Here is a 16,920-nt window from a genome sequence, read left to right as displayed (position 1 = left end):
GTGTAATGTGTATTTTGTACCTGCTGGATAATATTTTGAAATATATTTAATTAAACAAAAAGCATCTGTATTACAGGTGAGTAAATACTGTTCATATTTATTTCTAAATTCATATAAATTTGTTTTAAATCACTCTTGGTTTTTAGAGTTTTTATCTTAGAGTTTTACTCATAGAGAGTCTGAGATAAGTTTAATAATAAACATTAAATTTGATAGATTGATAGATAGATTAAACGATAATGGCCAGTTGACTTAAAAATTTAAAAAATACTGATTTTATGCTATAAATTATGTTTCATTTCTTACTTTGCTTTTTTGGAACTGTCAGATATATTGTGTATTTTATAATTTTTCTTAATTAATAACGTAAAATATTGTTTATCTACACTCAACCCTGTGTTTAGATAAAGCTTCATATCAGATTTCCTATTTTATATTTTCACTCAAATCATATTTTTGTAAAATAGGTATGCTTGCATGCAAAAGTAGCGTAAATTTGACAGGGAGGTATTTTTATAGATATACAGGATGATTCGTAGATTTAAATACATATTTACTTTAGAGTTGTATAGTTTGTCAAAAGAAAAGCTATATTTTTTATTTTTTCTTGGTGAATTTGTCAAAAAATTGTCATTCCAGAAAATACTATAATGTCGTAATCGTATAGAGTTCATTTTGACCATTTTTGGATTAAATTTTTTTGTTTATATAATAAAATATATATTTAAAGCCCTTTCTAAGTTAAAAATAAGTAATATGGAAGTTTTTTACTGGAACTAATTTAAGGTAATGTTCTCTTCATATAATTATATAAAAATATGCTAAATTCCTAAATTATTTATATGATTAAATTTTCTTTATATTATTTTTTTTGTATTATATACAGGATGAGTCAAAACTATATATTATATTTTTCTTTGCTATTTCAAATGGAACACTGTATTTTATATCATAAATCAACAAATCTTTTATCCAACTTTTGTTTTGTTAAGATCTATATCCCAGATTAATAGTTATTGGATTGTTCTCAAAATTGTCTCTTTGAGAATAAACATGATTTGTTTTTCGCAATTTTTATTAGTAGGTTTGTCGTTAAAAGTGATGTATCTACATATTTATCAGCGACAAAAATTAAGAATTAGATGTCTAAAATAATTTCCTAATTATTTTTTTACTTAGCGTATCAGTAAATATTATTTATTTTATCGCTGCAGCTGAAAATAATTATGTATTCCAAAACAGGACATTACTGTATAAATATCGATTATTGGATTTAAAAATTATTTTTCAAAACAAAGTTGGAGAAAACTACGTTTATGTCATAAAATGTGGAGTTCTCTTTGAAATAATCGAGAAAAACCCAACATCTAGTTTTGACGCCACCAGTATATATCATGCATTATAGTTGATTACATACGTAGTTTTGTTTGGTGAAAATGAAACTTTCTAAAAGTATTCCCAATTAAAACATATTAAGAATTTCCTACATTATAATTTTGAAAGACGTTTGAGTGGGCAGACAATTTGGTTTAAAATAATCATATGTCTAAAAAATTTAGTCTAAAATAATCAAAAACCACTTAACACATATAACTCGCTTTTAAAAAATCTAAAAGAAATAAGTTTGTTTATTATATGTATATTTTATTAAATTATTATAGGTGTGACTGATAAGTGGTCGTACTCGCCACTTTAACCAACCATTGTTGGGACCATGGTAGGACCTTCAGAGATTATAATGCGAATTTTTCATACCATGTAAATCTATATACATATATTAATAAATGCGTTTGTTTTATTAAATTTGTTTTCTTATATGGTATGAGCGAAAAAAAACGGCGTCTATTTGTTTATGTACAAATATATGACATCGATATTCATTTCCAAGCCACCTCTGACGCCGTTTTTTTATCGTATGGTATACACTTACATATCTCTTATCCTTTAAATCCGATTATTTCTAATAATTATAAAAATAAGATACCTGATTGATTCTTCCGAAATATTATAAAATGAGATATCAGGAAATAAATAAAGTTACTTATCTCGTTTGTTTTGGGAATTCAAAAAAAAGGGTATAGAGAATCTTAAGAGACACAGTTCAAATATTATTTTTGAGTATAATGGGTGCTTCAAAAAATGTGGCGGATATAATGTAACATGTTTTTTAATGCAAAACTCTTATTTATAACTTTTATTTTATTTTCGATTCTGCCTAAAATTCTATAACTTTTTTTTTATAAATAACGTTAGTATTTGCAAAAAAAATTATTCCTATGTTACATAATTGTCAGTTGTTTCCGAAGTTGGGCTACCCAAATTTGGTAGGAGTGTTTTACAGAGGTGAAGAAAAAGATATATGTAAAAATACTTGGAGTTAGATGCTACACTGTGTTCAAACAGATTTTTTTGGCTGATCCTATATATTATTATTTTTTCTAGTGCTTTTACAAAACCTTTCAACATTTGTTAAGAAAGTATATTAAGTACATCTATACTCTATACAGCTTGCAATCTGTTCTGAATTTTTCAACTTTTATCCTTCTTTTACTTCATTTACACTATAACAAGTTTTGCCATGACAAAACAAAAATTATTTATTATTAAGCATTAAAGTAATTTATATAGTTATATGACATTATTAATAGAAATTGAAGAATTTTGTAAAATCTATCAGAAGAAATTATAATATACCGGGTGTTTTTCAAACGTGGCTTGATTGACGTATTCAATTAGTTTCGGTTATTTCTTGTTTCACCTGAAATGACTACAACTTGGTTTTTAAATGGTACCGTCGGTATTTTTTTACTTTATTTGACAGAATATGGCATTGTGAATAGAATGATTTAATGTCAACTTTTGACATATTTACTCAAAAAAATTGTATTTTAAATTACAATCTAGAGTGCCATGATAAAAAACAACATGTAACCGGTTGTAAAGGTAACGACAGTTTGACTCGATATACGAAGTGTGTGGTACCAAATTACCTATTTACCAGGTACCAAAAAGGAAAAGACAAAAAATATTAGACGATCAAATCAATTTTTCCGAAGCTCCTTGATTAAAAATTAATGGTTTTAACACAGCCATGACACTAGATTGAATTTTAAAATGCTATTTTTTTTAATTGAAAATGTCAAAAGTTGACATATGATATATGTCATTCTATTCAGAATGTCATTTTCTATCAAATAAAGTATAAAAATACCGAGGGTACCATTTAAAAATCAAATGTTGTACTCGTATACATTTCCGGTGAAACAGGAAGTGACCGAAACTAACGGAATACGAATCAATCTCGATTTATGTCATATACCTACTAACATTCCGAATTGGTAAACCCCGAATTTAATTTTTTTATCTGAAAAAATAAAAAAGTTATAGAGGTGAACCGCTTTTGAAAAAACACTCAGTATAGGCTGCGTCATTGAAAGAATCTGCAGATATTTTTCTATTTTAAATACGTAGTCGAATTTCAAAAATATATATTGAACACCCTGTAGCTCTACCTTAAATATCTACATATAAATATCTAATATTTTTTCTTCATCAACAAATTGAAATATTATAAAACTAGTTTTAGGTTACACCATTATACAAGAAATATACGTAAAAAAAGTAATAGAATTTTACGCAGAATCTAAAATAAAATAGGATGTTACATTTAAAAAAAACATTATGTTAAATCCGCCACACTTTTTACAAAGTTACAGACGTAGGTAGGTATAGTTTCATATTATATTCTTTAATTATCCATCTAAAAATAAAATATTTATATACCTAATATAATACTTTAGTATCCAACAAGTGGCTATGAAAATCAAAATAAATATAAATCCATGTCCAAAAATAAAAAATGTAAATAACGCTTTGAGGTATAAATTCGGTTCGAATCAGATAAGGTATTTTTATTCTTTACCGAGAATTAAATTCGAAGAATTCCTAGTCCCTACTTCTTTGCCAAATTCAATAGTCTCCGCCCCTTTTTACGTTTTAATTTCTGCCACCAGTTGGCAGCATCGACTTATACAGGCTCATTGACTAACTATTAATATATAAACAAGGGTATAACTTTCATTGCATAACAATAACTAGCAATATTTTTTGCTAAAAAATCTATGTGACCTTTCCAGTCTAGTTTTTTGTCGATATGTAAGCCCAGAAGCACTACCTCATCTTTAGAAGTTAGATTGTGCCCTTTATATGGTATATATATTTTATCGTTCGACCGGTTTGCAAACAGAAGAGTCTGTGTTTTTTAATATTTAAAGTTAGATCATATGCATTGAAATATTCTGTTAGCGTATTAATATTATCGATCACTCTTTTCAATAATATTTCTTTGTCAGATTCGCTAAAAATCAGAGCAGTATCATCCGCGTACATGACCATATACTCAGATGAAATAGTGGGAAGTTCATTCGTGTATAGTATATACAATAATGGTGCTAAAACCGATCCTTGTGGAACACCCTTTTTTATTGAAATTTCATTTGAGTACAGCACTTTCCCATCAAATACAGCACTTATCCACATCAAATACGCATTGTATTCGGTTTTCCAAGTATGATTCTACCAGTTGACGAGCAATCCCTCGTATACCAAAATTTTCTAACTTATTACATAGTTTTTTATGATTAACGGAATCAAATGCTTTGGATAAGTCTAATAGTAGAGCCATGGTGACCTTATTGTTATTCAGTGAGGTTAATACTTTCGAAAGGGATTGATAAATAGCACGAATGGTAGATTTGTTTCTTCTAAAGCCATTTTGCAGATCGGATAATAGACTGTTATTTGCAATAAAAGTTATAAATCTCTCATATATGATTTTCTCAATGACCTTATTGATGTTAGAAAGGATAGAAATAGACCTGTAATTTTTTTCATCTGATTTACTCTCTTTTTTATGAACTGCCCTAATTTGAGCAATCTTTAGTTGTTCAGGATAAGTCCCTGTCAGAAACATTAAATTTATTATGTGCCCTATTGGCTTAGAAATGATATTTGCGTTTTCTTTTAATATACTTGTAGGTATTTGATCTATTCCGACAGATTTCTTATTTTTTAAATGAGCGATAACTTTTTCAACTTCCAATTCGGTAGTCGGTTGCAAAAATATTGAGTTCTAGCATACTTGAGTATTATTTAAGTTAGAGTCTGGAGATGTGTTAACATCAATGTCTAAATTAGCGAAATATTCATTAAGTTGATTAAGTATTAAAATAGGACTATCATATTTTTGCGCAAAATTGTCAATTACAGAATGTTCTTTCTTATTCCCTGAAATTTTATTTACAAGCGTCCAGACAGCTTTACTTTTATCGTCTGATTGAATTATTAAATCATTATTATATTTCTTTTTAGCATCTAGAATTATTTTTTTTAGACACTACTATAATTTTTATAAACGGAGCTGTCAATAATACCATTTTTCATTTTATAATATAAATTTATTTTTGTTTTGGTAGATATCTTTATGCCTGTACTTATCCAGTTTTTAGATTTATTATTAATATTTATTTTTTTATATGGAAAAATTACATTTATAAGGTGGTTTAAGGTGTAAGCAAAATTGTTATAAGATGTATTAACATCATTAATACATGTTACATTGTCCCAGTCAACTAGTTCGAGATTTTGTTTGAAATATTGTAGTTTATGTTTTGAGAAAATTCTTCTACTAACAAAATTTGACATATTTTTTATATCCTTATTAACAGAAAAAGAGAAAAACTGAGCATAGTGGTCTGATAAATTTGTATGCAATACTCCTGTGTTGCAATCTGTATAATTAACAAAAATAATATTTATTAATGTTGATGATTCTTTTATTACTCTTGTAGGATCAAAAATAGTTTGATGAAGATCGTAACCCAATAGTAAGTCTATGAAAGTATCAGTCTGGTTATTTTTATTAAATAAATTTAAGTTAAAATCACCCATCAACAATAGTCGATACGTTTTATACTTATTTTTCACATAATCTAGAATATCATTTAATGAGTCAATAAATACCTGGAATGATGATATTCCAGTGATATATACACAAATAACTACTAACTTTAGATGAACTGCCACGGCACAAGCACATTCAATGTTTCCTTCTACGCTTTTTTGTACCACTCTGGTTTCCTCTTCTAGATGAAGATTTTTCTCTGCTAGGATGATTGCACCACCGTGGATCATATCTTTTCTTGCATATGTTGAGCATACACTATAATTTTCCAAGTTAACAAATGTGCTTTCGCCCGGCTTTAGCCAGTGCTCTGTAAGACATATTATTTGTGGTTTATGTTTCATGCTGTTTATATAAATCTCTAATTCTAGTATTTTGTTTCTCAGGCATTGTATATTTTGATGAAAAATATATACGGCTGAAGGTGGATGAGTAACTGTTAAAATTGATCTTGATTTTGGTTCGATTCTTTCCTTACACGATGTAGGGAAAAACGAAAAAAATCTACTTTTATGTCCTTTGGCCAAAAGTTTGGATGTTTCAGTCATTTTCAAGCTCTTCTCTTACACCAACTTTAAATGCTGTTTGATAACTACTACTTATCTCTAGTTGTGTAACTTCGGTATCCGCTTCGGGGTGGCGACTATCGACATACATTTTTATTTTTTCAGGCGTCACATTTTTTGACACCCGACCAACAAAAAAAAACCCATATTATATCAACTATGTTATATTCTGTATTTTTGTAAATTAGTGTTTTCTAAAGTATATTCCTGTATCAGCATATTTCTTTATTGTAATAATGAATCAGGTCTATTGAAGTCTTTAGAGTATAGAGCCTAATATCCAGTGTTCTAATATTAAAGGATTGATATACTTACTAGATCTGTAAAATTGTAATAATTCTGGATGTACAAAAATACCGACCACCAGTGTTCCTTACAAGGTCTTTCAACTGATTGATTGACTAAGTAAGCCATTGGTCCAGAACCCACAAATTTTGATATATATACCCCATAGAGGAACAACATCAACAAGGCAGGAGTAATTCTATAAAAAATTAAAAATAAAAATAAATATTTTATATTCAAGATGAAATTGGTATGACCGAAATAAAAATTAATGAGTGTAAAAATCAGCTATAAAGAACATACCATAAAATCGCATTAAAATTGTTGTAATTCAGTAAAAAATATGTATGTAACTACAAAAATGGTTGCGATTTTAATTTTAATGTATTATTATTTCTTAAAGAATGAAATAATTTGTTCTCGTATTAGGTAAAGCTAAATAATAAATTATATAGTAACTACAAATTTATAAAATTCAACTAACTACTAAACCTAGATAGACAATCGAATTGTAAAGCAGTTGCGATGTTCCAATCGCAGTTGAAACTGCAATTGTGATTTATAAATGCCTGTGACTGTAACTCGTGATTGTAATTTTATTGTTTAAAATTGGTACGCTGTAAACTGTGAAGCTCAATCTTTTGCTCTTTGATTTGTTAAGATAATGTAAATTAAACTGGGATGGAGAAATTTCATATGCCCTTTGTAGTTATTGTTACTTGTTTTTCTATTTGTCACGACTATAAAATAAAAAAATACATAATCTTTTGTGATAAACACCTGTGTTACTATTTTGTCACATCACAACAAGTGTTCTTAAGAACACCTGTAATAATCATCTATTGTCTAAAACATTTTTTTAATATAATCTTAACAAATCGGTTTTTCAGATATTGCAATTGAATGTTACAGGTGTCATTTCAAGTAATCATTGAATTGCTTTGTAAAAAAATGTTTTTATCTTAAAACTATATTGTATAGTTTAACACCATGTTATCTGTGGTTTGGTGTATACCCCTCGAATTGACATTAAAAAGTATCAAATTCAACGAATACATAATGAAACTATAGTTACATAGTTTCTCGATATATAATTACTTACAAGGTATATTATACCTTGTGTATTAATATTATTTTCGATATTTGAAATTGTTTAAATAAATATTTGTGAGGTTTGAAAAAAATAGTATGTTTTATTCGTAGTAAAAACGACTTTTTGTTATGTCAATTTTTACTTATAATAAACCAATGTACAATCAATTACTGTACGAAAAAAGGTTAATACCGTATGATCAGAAAAAAAATACTAATAAAACTACTAAAAATACAATCGATGACATTCCCTATATAATTTTAAATATAAAATGACAGCGATCTTCATTTCATAGCCATCGCTGACGCCGTTTTTTTTCGATGATAATTGGTATTGTTATATTAGGAAAAACATAATTATACAAATTATGATACTCCTTTACCCTAAATTATGTCAAAAAATATTATATTAAGGCTCCTATGACTGTATTTACCTTAAATATCTGTGAATGATCATTTGGGGTATAGAAACAGCTTGTTGTACCATACTTTTTTCTCCCATTGCTTTAAAATACTGATACGCTATGAGAAAGCCTGACAAATAGAAAAAGGTGTCGACAGCAAAATATCCTCCCATAATATAAAAAGCAGAAATGGTACGTTGAAACTGAAAAATGAAATAAACATAATTTAAAATTTGTTTCCTATATCTAAGGCTACATAATTTATACCGGGTCGGCAGTTCAGGCCCTGGGAGCCGAATTTCGTTTGTACGAACAGTACGGTCAATACGCTCAGTACTATAAGATGTATTGAATAAAGATAGAAAAGCACGTATTTTTAAAAGCGCATGAAATCTAGGGCTAAAACTACTAAAAATGGTTTAGAGACAATAACATTAAGGTCCTTTCATGGCCTTCGGACAGTCTGGACCTTAACGTTATGAAGACATTGTGGAATATAATGAAACAAAAATTGCGTGATGATTCCCAACGAACCGTTGCTCAATGACTCTGGCTTATGGTTATGTATCTAACTGACTTTCTTGCCCAACAGTAGCCCCGGGGGTTCGATATTCAAGGGCTGAAAGTTAGTACCAAATCCCGCTCGGCCAATAACGTTATCCGTCAAGATATACCTCTTGGTTAGGCCAGTTTCACAACTCCCCAAGTTAATCGAACACCCCATTTCTAGATGGCACCGGTTTGACTATTTTGTACCATACTAGGTATATAATCAAAAACCTTTCTACACGAAGGTGTAAGGTATACTAAATTAAATAAATTCACTAAATTGCTACACTATACACAAATTGTTTCCATTTATTTTTATCTCTTGCTAAACTTTTGGCTTCTGTTAATATTAGACCTCTATCTATCACTATCTTCTCTATTGTGTCATTCCGTGTTTTAGTTGGTCTTCCCCTTGGTCTTTTTCCCTACATTTTAGCTTCCCACACGCCTTTTACTGGTATATCGTTATTCATTCTAATCAAATGTCCATACCACCTAAGCTGACATTGCTCAATTTTATTCAGAATCGAATCTAATTTTAGTTCCTCTCTGATAAAGCTGTTCCTTAGTCTATCTTTCCTTGTTACCCCAAGTACTCTTCGTAGATATAAGATCTCCATTCTTTGGATCTTACTCTTCAATCTTTTAGTTAATATACCCAATTTTCACAACCAAATGTCAACGTCGCGTCGGTATGAATACTGTCTTGTATACACTCATCTTCACTGCTCTCGAGATTTTCTTTTTATTTAAGAAACTGTACTTAATGGTTTGATGCCCTGATTCATTATCTGCTCTACTATCTATAGAAAAACTTTACCCCCAACATCCTTTGGAAGCATATATAATGGATTTGCGACATAGGCCAACTGGCCTAGGCTCCAATATATCTGTATTTTGGATTCCTAGCATGTGGGTATTACCGGTAATGTAAAAGCGCTGAACAACCAAAACTTTTTGATTTTCTGGAAAGATCGGGATATATATATCTAAAATATAGGTATCTAAAAAGCTACATCTATACTAATATATAAAATCCTTAAGTGACTGACATACTGATTAATCACGATCCTGGTCAAACCACTCAACGTAAGAAGCTCAATTTTGGCATTCTAGGGTGTAGAGGTTCGATAAGAAGAGATTTTTCGAAATTCCAGTTCCAAAAGGGTGAAACCACCCCTCAAATATTACAATATTTTTTATTTAAAAAACGGTCAAGTTTCCTTTTTATTTTGTTTTTTTTACATATTTTAAGATTTTTTAAAAATGTATACAGGGTGTTTTGAAAAATATGGTCATTGATTAATCACGATCCTCCTTAAAGCGCTTGACGTAAAAAGCTGATTTTTGGAAAGCAGATTGACTTTAGGGTGTAGAGGTTCGATAAGAAGGGATTTTTCGAAAGTCGTATACTAAGGGGGTGAAAGTATCCCTCAAATAATAAAATATTTTTTATGTAAATCCGGTGAGTTTTTCGGAAAAACTCTTAAACACGTATATTTTATTTTGTTGTTTTACATATTTTAAGATTTTCTTTAAATTTATACAGGGTGTTTCATAAAATATGACCATTGAGTAATCACGATTCTGCTTAAACTGCTTGACGTTTAAAGCTGATTTTTGGCAAACGGATGGACTGTGGGGTGTAGAGGTTTGATAAGGAGGGGTTTCTCGAATCTCAAATTCCAAGAAGGTGAAAACGCCTCTCAAATATTACAATATTTGTTATTTAAAAAACGGTTAGTCTTTCGGGAAAACCCTTGGACAAGCATAATTTATTTGTTTTTTTTACATATTTTGAATTTTTTTAAAAAATCATATAGGGTGTTCCAAAAAGTTGGGTAATTTCTTAACCACGATTCTGCTTAAACTGCTTGACGTAAAAAGCTTATTTTTCGCAAACGGATTTTTCGAAAGTGAAATTCCAACGAGATGAAACTACCCCTCAAATATTACCAAGTTATATAATAATATCGCCATATTGTTTTTTCTCATGCTGACATAAATGTGAGAAAATTTTATCCAGTTTGTATGTTAATGGAAATTCTTGGTTTGTTTTATCATCACCATTACAAATGATTAATTCGACGCGAACCAAGTCGCTGGTACACGCTAGTTTTGGTATAAAGCAACCTATTCATTTCACCTACTAATTCAACTGTATACTCTGTTTTTTTTTCTCAGGTAAGATTTCGACAGACGATGACAGAAGAAAAGCAGATGACGTCCCATACCAATCTATTTATTTTACTAAAAAAAGTTTCTAATAATTTTTAAGTTAACTATGGATGGGTTTAAATATAAATCCGTCATGCGTCGTCTCTTGTTGTTTTTAACCAGTTTTATTGGTTTATTTAAAAAATGACAGATCGTATTTCAATTTTATTGGTTTGACGGAACGATGAATGACAAACGGACGCCGATGCGTATGAACTCGCCTTTAGATTTTTGACGCTTGTCAAAGACTTGCCAAATTAGAGGTTATAATTTTGTGTCAACTTTTGTCAGTTTTGTCAAATACCCTGCGTTTTGGAAGATGATGCATTTTGATTTGTGTTATTACGTGTGTTTTGTGTCTTTTGAAGTCAAGTGGAGGAAAAATCGAGTGAAAATTAACTGTAGACCCAGAGCACAGTTTATGGTTAATACTCGCTGCCTAGGCAAAAAGTCTTATACACCAATAAAATTACCATCGTTAAAGTTCGTATACCATCTCGTCGTAGATAAGTGCATCTCGAATATGGTAGAAGTACCATAGTAAACACATACTAAAAACTGGAGTAGCTGTAAAATATCGACATCACACGATACGTAAATAATGGGTTTTAGTACTGCACAAGAAAAATAATGCCAAAGGTACTGGTTTAAAAAATTAAGATTAAAGTTAATTAATCAACCTTTAAGGTACCTATAAAATTTGGTAAGTGTTATTAATAATAAAATAGTTTGTTTTATTTATTCCTGCCGAATATTACAAATTTGTATTTGTACATAAGTTATATTGATAAATATAATCATAAATGCGGGAAGTTTCATAAAGCTTGAAAGTAAGAAATAGTTCTTTATTATATTTTTTTGGTATGTGGTGTCTTGTTCTTGTTTGTTTTGTATTAACACATATCGTTTTTTATTAAATTAAATAACTCGATTACCTTTTTCAGTTTTATACAGTTTTTTTCACAATATTTTGAAGTAATCACTTGTCAGTCAAATTTTAAATATAATAATTTCCTGCTATGCGTTCCAGTTGTACCAACTTATTTCTTTGTAAAATAAAATAAACTACTTTGAAATTAAAATGACAGACACATCTATCACTGTCAAGGATCTTCTCGTTGGACAGACTATATATATTTTTACGTTTTATTGATTTATTCTATGTTGTTCGTACTATTTACTTTTTATTTGTACGAAATCAATGTCTGTACTCTTAACATATACAATCTGCCTATAAACGTGTTGTTTAGTAAAATGTCAAACATTGTACCGTACTAAAATAGCAGGTGATATGCCGCTAAATAGCCTTTGATGCTGATGCGGCTTGAAACCAAAATTTCTTCTTCTAATGGCTTGATACAAGCGGGACGTGTTGCCAATTCTTTCGATGATTTCCGTCTCTTGTTCTCCTGTGTTGCTAATGTTCACTCCCAAATATTTGTATGAATCGACTTGTTCCAAATTGATGTCAGTTATCTAGTAAAATTTTAGTTTCAAGCCTGATATTCATATTGACTTCTGTTTTACCTAAAATCATAAGTTTTGTTTTAATCTCATTTAAATCTCAATTAATCTCATTTTAATCTCATTGATTTTTAGATTTCTCTCTCCTAGAGCTTCCAGCCAGATTTCTAAATTTCTTTTCAGTTCTTTTTCGCTGTTAGCTAAAATTGTCAAGTCATCTGCAAGTGCACATTCTTTTATCCAAATTGGTTGTAGATTTCTATGACCGGCGTATACTCTTCTAACAATTGTACTTGTATCCTTTATTATATCATCCATAACTAAATTAAACAGGGCCGAGCTGAGGGCCCTGTCTCAGCCGTTCATTTACGGTAAAAATATCCGAAACCACATTGTCTGTTCTTATATAGTTTCTTGTGTTTTTGTATAAAGACATTATGGCACTCTTCAATTTTGTATGGACATTCCGTTTCTTTAAGCTATAGCACACGACTTGTCTAGGAACCCTATCGAAAGCTTTTTCGATGTCTAAATATGCTACATATATATGTTCCCCGTTACTTTTATTCTTTCTGCCATTTGTTTGAGCGTGCATATTTTACAGATGTTTATTTATTGACTTTCTTTGCTAAAATCTAAAACTAACAACCCAAAAGATCGAATTTAACTACAAGACAAATAATCTGTTACAAATATATGAATAATTATGTTAGTTGAATTATATTATTAACTATACTTACTTCATTTATATCAGCGACATTGATGAGGGGAACGACAGTAAACATTCCTACAGAATGTCCAGCCAAAATCCACAGCATACTGATAGCTCTGAGTCCATGGAATGCCAGAATTTGATCTCTGCTGGCCGATTGTGTCGTAACTTTTAATAACTTTTTTCCATTTTTGACAACAGAGAAAGCGGTATATAGAGGATGTGGTTCTATAATTGTAAAAATGCTTACTACTCTTTCTTATTTTTTTAATTATTTCTAAAGGTGTCAATGTTAAAGAAATAAGTAAAGCTAGTGGTCTTTCAAAAAATACTAATGTTGCTAGTTTTTCCGGAGATACCAATTGAAGAGAAATTTATAATATGCATAGTATAGAAATGAAATGAAATGTAAAAAAAATGAAGAAAACTTTTAATATGCGTGTATATATTATCATTATTTTAGTTTAGTACTATGAAACATGCATATATAATTAAATTATTCTTTGAATGATAAATCCTGAGTTTTTACTAAAGTAATATTTATGGAAAAAAAAAATTAAAGGTGTGTTCACACCTAATGCGCCGCTCTGCGCCGCGCCGGGCCTATCATTTTTTTAACATATACTTTTGTGCGCGCTAAAAAAATACACTTCAAAAATACATGTTAAAAAATGTTTTGCGCCGAGCGGCGCAGCCGGTGTGAACGCACCTTTAGATTTTGATTTTTTTTCACTTGTTAAAATAGTTTATCTAGAAAATCACATGTGAAATGTAAGCGTCCCTATTTTTTCTTATTTTTCTAGGGTGTTGGTACAAATTAAATATCGGTACTTACTTCTATTTCGTTTGCTTGCAATAATATCGTACGATGTGGAAAGAACCAGAGAGGCAAGAAAGAGGCAAAAGAAACATCTAAAACATAAAATATATAAATGTTAATTATACTGTATGTCTGTTGTAATAGACCACACAGCACGTAGGTATAGAAAGAGAATTTGTTTTAAATTTCTCGCATAAAATATCTTGCATATATTTAATTATATGAATAAGCTATAGTGTGTTCAGCGAGAGAATACAGCATTTTGACAGATAAACTCTTAAAAACAATCTACATGAATTAAAATAACAGACAACTGTCATGATCTTGTTATTTTTTGGTGTCCTGCTGTTCAAGTTTCCACAGACAACATCAATAAAATGACAGAATATACAAATTGTCTGTGAATTAAAATGATAGACAATTGTTAGGGATTCTCCCATTGGTGAGACTAAGTATACTTACGTCACTACTATTTCTGATGCGTTCATACTAGTGTTGCTCTCCTTAGTTTGACAGGACCTTTCATTTACCAATTGTTCTAATATTGGAACTAAGATTGTGCTATTCGTTACCATATTCACTATATCCGAAGCACTGCATGCTTCTGGTACACAATAAGACAGAATATATGTTTGATCCTAAAACAAATTGACTTTTTACTTTTGGATAGTTTCAAAATTTGATCAAAATCATAGATAAATGAATCAAGTTTAGATTGGAAAGTGCCCATAAGGATAATGTAAACACTATTTGGCGCTATTCTTGCAACGGTCGCGACCCAAAACTTCTGAAAATTTCGGAGCGGTTCGGCTTTTTCCGGAATTATATTGCCCAATATTGTTTATTCAAATTTATTATTATTTTCGTTTAATTTTATAAATAAAATACAGTGTGTTGCATACAAGAAACTTTATTTTATATAAGGACGCATGTATGAAATACCTTGGAAACATTGGAAACCGACGTTATGCCACGATCCACGATGGTTTTTGCAGTTCACAGTTCACAGCACAGCTTTTTAAGTTTTTAATGCCACTTTTTCACAATTATCACCGGTTGGAGTAAATAAAACTTGAATTAAACTTACAGGATAGCAATAATTACTTTGAAAATGGACGCTATAAACATTTTTCGGGATTTCTTTAATGAAAGCGGTTTAGATTTTTATGATTTTTGAAGATTCTGACTTTGACAAGAGAAAATTATTTCTGTTTTTGTTTGTCGTTGTTCTTAGCGACCGCTACAGCAGCGCCAGATCGCGTATAACGGTCGCGACCCAAAATAATTTCGCGATCTAAAATTTATACGGGCTTTCCGATCTAAACTTGTTGCATTTATCTATGATCAAAATTAGATAACCGAATAGAATGACATATCATATATGTCAACTTTTGATATTTTCAATTAAAAAAAATAGTATGTTTTCTTCAATCTAGAGTGTCATGGCTCTGCTCATAATGAAAGTTGACTCTAAATAGCAGGTATGTGGTAAACACCATTGAGTTATGATTAAAAATACGATTTGGACATCTTTTAACCGGTCAGGAAAAGTCTCAAGAAACATTAGATGATGGAATATATTTTCCCAAAGCTCCTTGATTAAAAATTAGTGGTTTTATCACAGTCATGGTAATTTGAATTAAAATACGAAAACGGAAAGATGTAGAAACAAAATATTTTTTGGGTATATGTGGGGAAGCAATGTGCAATTTAAAATTATTTTGAAATATACAGGGTGTCCCAGAACTAAGATCCATACCAAAGTTATATTTTTTCTTATGGAACACACAAAAAAGGCATTTATCATAGGGGTTAAATATGTTTCAAATCTTTGGTTTTTGAGATATTCAAATATATTTAAATATGCATGCTACAAAAGAATTGATTATTAACACCCTGTACATTACTTTTCAGAATTAATTCTTGTGCTGAGTTTAAAGGTAAAGAAATAAACTTTGCTGAAAATATATTATTGCTTCCTTAAATTTATACAGGGGTACCAAAATTTGGTGATCTATTTTAGGAATTTATTTTACATAAAAACTTGGTTATTTCAGATGCAACACCCTGTATTTTTTTAAATAAATCGAAGCAGATTCAAATTCTCTTTCAAACTATATTAGGGTTTCCTATAGATACCTATCTATCTCAGATTTTGAATAAAAAGCGATTTTTAAGTAAAATGGCAATCAAGATCGCTGGTATCGCCATGGCAATTTTCTAGTGACAGTTAGTAACTATTTTTAAAATCGACATTTGTTTGTGGACGTTATTATTTAAATAGCTTATTATTTAAATAACTTAAGAACAATAGCTTAATAAGTAAGTATTCTTCATTTTATGAAGAAAAATAGAGCCGTATCTGCTGGTGGCTGGCGCATGGCGGTAGTGATTTTATTTTGTGAGGAAAATTATTTCTTGGCTTCAAGAGCTTATGCTCAAAGATATCCAAATAGGAATCTTCCTGATAAGTGTTCCTTTGAAAAACTACTTGTCCTATTTCCTATTTCGCAGAGTAGTTACTAAAAACATATTATAGTTGAGTAAAAACGATATGAAAATGTGTCAAAATATTTTTTGGAGGTATAACTACATCATATCTATACAGGATTATCAGTTAGGGCTTTGTGCATGTGAAATGACTAATTACGATCTTTTTGGGGGGGTCAGAAATTTTTTATCTCGGAAAATGTCAAAAATCTGTCAAAAATGTATAACCATGTTTTTTTACCTTTCCTACGCGATAACTCCTAAACTAATCAACTTATTCACATACTCTTTTTTTTAATCGATTGAGAACACATAGGCGGTGATAGCTGAAGTAAATTAAAGTTCCATAGTGAGTGTAT

General features: G+C 29.9%; 1 protein-coding gene across 1 annotated transcript in view; it reads right to left on the bottom strand.

Annotated features, from left to right (window-relative positions):
- The window catches only part of LOC115875858 (nose resistant to fluoxetine protein 6-like), a 52,544-nt gene that overhangs the window by 14,494 nt on the left and 21,130 nt on the right, over positions 1-16,920 (bottom strand). Inside the window, exons 3-7 of the mRNA XM_030891394.1 lie at positions 14,534-14,709; positions 14,087-14,163; positions 13,280-13,479; positions 8,340-8,512; positions 6,844-7,012 (exon numbers count right to left, since the gene is read on the bottom strand). Of these exons, the coding sequence (XP_030747254.1) occupies positions 6,844-7,012; positions 8,340-8,512; positions 13,280-13,479; positions 14,087-14,163; positions 14,534-14,709 (795 nt within the window). The remainder of the gene's footprint in view (positions 1-6,843; positions 7,013-8,339; positions 8,513-13,279; positions 13,480-14,086; positions 14,164-14,533; positions 14,710-16,920) is intronic.

This window comes from Sitophilus oryzae, unplaced genomic scaffold (assembly GCF_002938485.1).
Source record: "Sitophilus oryzae breed Bouriz unplaced genomic scaffold, Soryzae_2.0 scaffold_1396_pilon_pilon, whole genome shotgun sequence".
Taxonomy (NCBI): Eukaryota; Metazoa; Arthropoda; class Insecta; order Coleoptera; family Curculionidae; genus Sitophilus; species Sitophilus oryzae.
The sequence above is the reverse complement of the archived record's forward strand: the minus strand, read 5'-3'. Positions and strand labels throughout refer to the sequence as shown.